The sequence below is a fragment of the Pinus tabuliformis genome, chromosome 5_1 (assembly GCF_031772625.1).
Source record: "Pinus tabuliformis cultivar Carrire ecotype Pingquan chromosome 5_1, CPIR1, whole genome shotgun sequence".
Classification (NCBI taxonomy): domain Eukaryota; kingdom Viridiplantae; phylum Streptophyta; class Pinopsida; order Pinales; family Pinaceae; genus Pinus; species Pinus tabuliformis.
In genome coordinates this window covers 179803812-179809360 of record NC_142305.1, presented here as the reverse complement: position 1 = coordinate 179809360, position 5549 = coordinate 179803812, and the positions used below count along the sequence as shown (strand labels likewise).

Genomic DNA, 5549 nt, shown 5'->3' with positions numbered 1-5549 from the left:
CATGTCTCCACATAGACTTCATGTTTGATTTTCTACAACTAATTAACTCAAGATGAATTAATTAATTTTTTTTTTTTTTTAACAACGTCGTCTACTTGTGTATTATAAAACTTGCGGTTCAAAAACTATTACAATAAGGGGAAGATTCCAAGAGCTGATATTCAAAATTGGGTTCGCAGACCCATAGTTCTCGAAGCTCTTCTTAACTACACTTAATACTGAATTTAAACGGCTATAATGCCTTACAAAAGATCCTCCTATCCAATTATAACTACACTGCATGAGTTAGGGGGAGTGTTGGGTAACCGAGTCATCCTGGAGAGGTTCCCTCTTGCTCACTCTTGTTGAAGCTTCTCCTTGCTGGCTTTCAGTTAAGGTGCGGAGGTGATCTATTACTGCCTCCATGTGGATGCATCGATCCTTAAGGTCTTCTATTTCTTTTTTCCTCTTCTCCAGCTTCTTTCTCTTCGAGTTTCTGTCTGCGTGAAAGTCCTCAGTGAGTTCTTTCACCTGCTTCTTCAGAGCATTGATCATAATGACATGTGCCTTGCACATATGACAGTCTCTATTGTTGAAAATGTTATCCATCGGGTTCCTTGGCTGCTGTTGGTTATCTTGCTGATTGTTCTGGTCGGCCATCTTGCTGGAAGCGGTGGTTGCTTTGTCGAATGCAGAGTAGTTAGGAGGCTTTCCGCTTGTGTAACCGGATTGCTTTAGTGAGGCAGAGTTGTGGTGAATGCCCTGTTGATGAGTGAGAGCAGTGCTGGGAGCACAAAGCCAACTGTTAGTATTGTAAAAAACACAAATAGAGGGAAGGTTGATTACCCAACGCAGATGCCTGAGTTGACTAATGGTCAGTTGCATTGGGATTGAGATATATCTATGGGATATCATGATCATATATTTCCTCATTCTCCCTCACCTGGCCCGTGGGTCTTTTAGTGGCCTTGTTGGCCAGCTCGTCAGCTGTCTTATTATGTATTCTGAGGACGTGTTTGTAAGTCACGTTGTTCATGCCCCTGGCTTGTTCAATGATTCTATCTTTTGTTCTGTTCAGGGCACATTGGTTGAAGTTGTTCCCCTTGTTTAAGGCTGCTATTAGGATTGCTGAGTCTCCCATCACTAGAAGGTCGTGAATGCCCCTCTTCCGCGCTATGGAGATCCCCAAAAGGAGGCTATATGCTTCTGCTTTGTTGTTTGACAAGGTCCCCAAGCTCCATTCATATGTAACCATCGTTTTTCCTTGAGGGTCCTTTAAAACTCCCCCTGCTCCAGCTTTGCCTGGATTGTTTTTTGAGGCCCCGTCGAAATGTAGTGTGTGCCTCTTTTGTCTTTGGATCCAGTTGTTAACTTCCTCTTTTGACCCTCTGATCTTCCAATCGCTCTGTCCAGATCCATTGATTGTCTTGAATTTTGGATTTGGCTTGCAGTTGAATCTTTGGACCCATGCTTTCATCTGCTCAGTTGTGTAATCCGGGTCTGCTTGTTGAATCCCGTTGGCTTCAATAGTCTCTGCTATAAGCGCAGCAGTTTTGGCCAGGATATTTGAGATCCTAGGTTTTTTGTCTTTGAAGATGCTTGCGTTTCTGGCGAGCCATATCTGCCAGCAGAGGTTGGAGGGAATGCTGGACCAGAGTCTCTTGGCGAGGGTTGTGTTTTTGGTTGCAAAGGGAGAGAGTTTCCCCCAGCCTTTCTGAAGGAGAGAGACCTGGTTGGGTACCTCCCCTGTCTCTAGAGGGCTGGTTATGAGCTTCCAGCATGTCGATGCTATTGGGCAGTCTATGAAGAGGTGATTAAGACTTTCTTCCTCTTTCCTGCACATAACACAAATGGAAGGCCCCTGAATCCCCTTTTTTCTCAAATTCTCTGCTGTTAGGAGCTTGCCATGGAGCAAGGTCCAATTAAAGAGTTTTATCTTCGGGATACTTTCGATTTTCCAAGCATTCTTGTGATATTGCCAGTTGTTTAATGCAGCTTGTTTTTGGAGCGCTTTGTAGCCTTCCCTAACCGAGTAGTTGCCTCCATTTGGATCCCATATGTAGCTGTCCTCTTTCCCTTTGCTTGTGGGAGCTGCTCCTGCTAATGAGAGTTTGAGATTGTTCCATTGCTCCTTTAGTCCATCGGGAAGATGCCTGATTTTCCAGCCTTTCCAGCTGTCATGGTCCCAATTTGAAATATCAAAGAGAGTTGTGAGATTTTTATCAGACATCCACTGCTGCAGCGGCCTCAGTTGGGGAAGCTTTTCCTTGGCTTCCTGACCCATTATTTTATCTTTCCATATACTGATTTGTTTCCCATTGCCTGGGGCTTTGGAGATATGAGCTTTGAGGAGGGGTAAAGATTTTTTGATCAGCCTCCAGACTGGGGTGCACTGTCTTTCTATGATTGTGTCGGAGAGAATATTGCTGTTGCTTCCACTTAGGTATTTTTTTTTCAAGACCTCTGCCCACCAGGAGTCCTTCTCATTTAGAATTCTCCATATTAGCTTGAATCCCATTGCCAAGTTTGCCAATCTGGGCACTTTAATTCCTAATCCGCCTTTTTCTATAGGAAGGATGACCTTTTCCCACTTTACCAGACTGAATTTCTTCGTTTCTTGCTTTCCCCCCTTCCATAGAAAGCTTCTAAGGATAAGCTCCATGTGTTTATGGATGCTTGAGGGGGCGAGCATTATGGCGAATTGATAGATAGGGAGGGCTGATAAGATGGACTTGATAAGGATTGTTCTTCCCGCTAGATTGAGCCAGTGCATCCCCCAACTTTGAAGTTTGCCTCGAAGCTTCTCGATCAAATTGACCCATACTTCGTTTTTAATTGATTCTTTGGCCAGCGGGAGTCCTAGATACATGAAGTGGGACCAACTTGATTGGGCTGGGATTTCCAGAATCATAGCAATTCTTTGAGTTATATGTCTTGGAACATTCCAGGTATATATCTTGCATTTGTTGTTGTTTAGTTTTCCCCCCGATGCTTGTAGGAAGAGATCAAGGATGGCCTTGAATCTCCTTGCCATAAGGCTTGAAGCTCCACCTATTAGCAGAGTGTCGTCTGCAAATAGGGAGTGATTGATCCCTTTAGCTCCTCTGATTATGTCCACTCCAGTGATTTCCTTCAGCCTTCTCTTGTTTTCCAAATGCAAGCTTAAGGTCTCCGCCATTATAATGTAGAGGAAGGGGGATAGAGGGCAGCCTTGCCTCAATCCACGGGTGCTTATGAAGGCTCTGCAAGGCCTCCCATTGATGAGCGGAGCTGTCCAATTCTGAGAGACACATTCCCTGACCTTATTGATGAAATTCCTTGAAACCCCAAACTTAGCAAGCACAGTCTCCAGGAAGGCGTGGTTTACCCTGTCAAAGGCACTCGCCATGTCCAGCTTGATTATCATGCCTTTCTCATTTATAGCTATACTGCTGTGAATTGCTTCTTGAATCATAATTACATTATCAGTTATGTGCCTCTTGGGAAGGAATCCACCTTGATTGTCAGAGATGATTGAAGGAAGAATTTGTTTCAGCCTATTAGCTAGGATTTTTGAGATAATTTTATATGACACATTGCAAAGTGAGATGGGTCTGAACCTATCGAAAGATTGGGGGCTTGGCTCCTTTGGGATGAGGGCTAGAAACGAAGATTTTACACTACTTCCCATTTTGCTTTTTAGGTGGAAGTTTCTCACCATTCTGAGGAAATCTTTTTTAATAATATCCCAATGAGTTTTGTAGAAACTCACAGTGAAGCCATCCGGGCCTGGAGCTTTGTCCAGGGGCATGCTGTTGATGGACCACTCAACCTCTTCTATGGTGATTTCTTTATCCAGATTGTTGTTTTGAGCTTCAGTAACCTTCCTTTCTATAATGTTGTTGAAGTCTGGGTTTTCTTTGTACTGAGGATCGGCTGAGAGCAGAGATTGGAAATGATTTGTTGCAGCCTCCTTGATTTCCTCTCTTTCTGTTAACTCTTTCTCATTGAACCTTATCTTACCTATATTATTTCCGGCTCTCCTTAACTTGAGGCAGCTGTGAAAGAATGAGGTATTTTTGTCCCCCGAGTTGATCCAGAGGCATCTAGACTTTTGCCTGAGTTCTTCCTCTTCTTTTCGATGCTGGTTGTATAAAGCTTTGTGCATCTGCGCTTCTACCTTTTGATCTTCTTCTGTTTCTTGAACTGTCTCCTTTTCTTGATTCCATTTCTCCAAGTTTCTTTGCAACTCGATTTTTGTCCTCCTTTCCTCATTTGCGTGGTTTTTTGCCCAATTTTTTATGGCGATCCTTAGGTGTTTGATCTTTGATTCCCAGACATAATGTGGTGAGCCTGTTATCTCTATCCTCCATGTCTCTTTGATCAGAGTTTTGAAGTCCTCGACGGCGTCCCAGACCTTGTTATATTTGAATGGGAGCGGGCCCAGGTTCTCCTCTTTTTCCAAGTGCAGCGCTACAGGTTTATGATCAGAAGTGAAGCCCTGTAGGATTGAACTGTGGACCCTTTGAAAGTTGATTGCTGCACTCTCCTGGACAAGAATTCGGTCAAGTCTCTCTTTGATATTGTTCCTGCCTATCCTTTTGTTTGACCATGTGTAGCGGCCATTTTGAGGAGGGATGTCTATGAATTTGTGAGCTTGTATGATGTCCTCCAATTTGTCTCTGAATGGGTCTATGAAGTACTTCCCTCCGAGTTTTTCCTCTGCGTTCCTGATTAGATTCATATCTCCTCCGAGAAAGATCTTCCTCCCTTGTAAGGCCTCGATGTCTGCTTTCAATGATTCCCAACAAGTGGCTTTGTCCCTAAAGTGGGGTGGTGCATACACATTGTAGATTGTGTATTCCTCCCTCAGATCTAGACTTTGCATGTCGATTCTAATCCACCATCTGTTTGGATTGTTGTTTATGAGATTCCATTTGCTTTTCTTCCATAATACACCTATGCCTCCTGATGCTCCTATTGCACTCACGGCTATTCCTGCATACCTTCTATACTTTGAAATGTTGTTTTGAAATTCTTGTTCACTGATTTTGGTCTCCTGGAGTAGGAGGAAGTCTGGTTGTTCTGAATTCATGAGGTCACGGACTGCGTTTAATTTAAGGGAGGAGCCCATCCCCCTACAGTTCCAAGAGACCAAAATCATCATTTACCTATTTTGTTGTGAGGCCCGCTTTTCTCCTTCGTTTTCTCGCCGCTTCCCTTGTTCTTGTCAAGATATGTGTCTATTGGTTGCTGTGTTCCTGTTGTCATCTCTTTTGCTGCATTCTCATCTCTTATTTCCTTGTTCGATTTCCTTCCAACTTTCCTTGGTGGATCCGTGGCTGCAATATTTTCCTTTGTTTTGTTCCTTGTTAAGATCCTTTCCACTGTGCGAGGGGGGGAAGCCTGGAGGGGGGAGGAGGGGGGGGTTCTGTTGCCCTTGGGGGATGGAGGGGGGGATGAGGGTTCTTCTGAGGCTAGGGTTTCGAAAGGGTTGGAGGATGAGGGAATGGAATGATCCATGCTTGATGGGACAGCGGAGATGGGAGGGGTTTCAGAGTGGGGCACCTCTGGTTCGGGGGGGGGGGGGT

At 44.3% G+C, this 5549-nt stretch overlaps 1 protein-coding gene across 1 annotated transcript; it reads right to left on the bottom strand.

Moving 5' to 3' along the window:
* Positions 1 to 285: 285 nt before the first annotated feature.
* On the bottom strand, positions 286 to 5092 carry LOC149164005 (uncharacterized). The gene is made up of 2 exons (XM_089429336.1): positions 923 to 5092; positions 286 to 741 (listed from the first exon to the last, which is right to left on the bottom strand). The coding sequence occupies exons 1-2, from the start codon at positions 5090 to 5092 to the stop codon at positions 286 to 288; spliced, it is 4626 nt and encodes a 1541-aa protein (XP_089285462.1).
* Positions 5093 to 5549: the final 457 nt, after the last annotated feature.

Bases quoted from the DNA above. Each gene is read 5' to 3' on its own strand.
- LOC149164005 (XM_089429336.1), bottom strand. From the start codon at position 5,092: ATGGGCTCCTCCCTTAAATTAAACGCAGTCCGTGACCTCATGAATTCA. The intron at 742-922 runs GTGAGGGAGAAT...ACTCATCAACAG, and splicing joins CTAAAAGACCCACGGGCCAG to GGCATTCACCACAACTCTGC.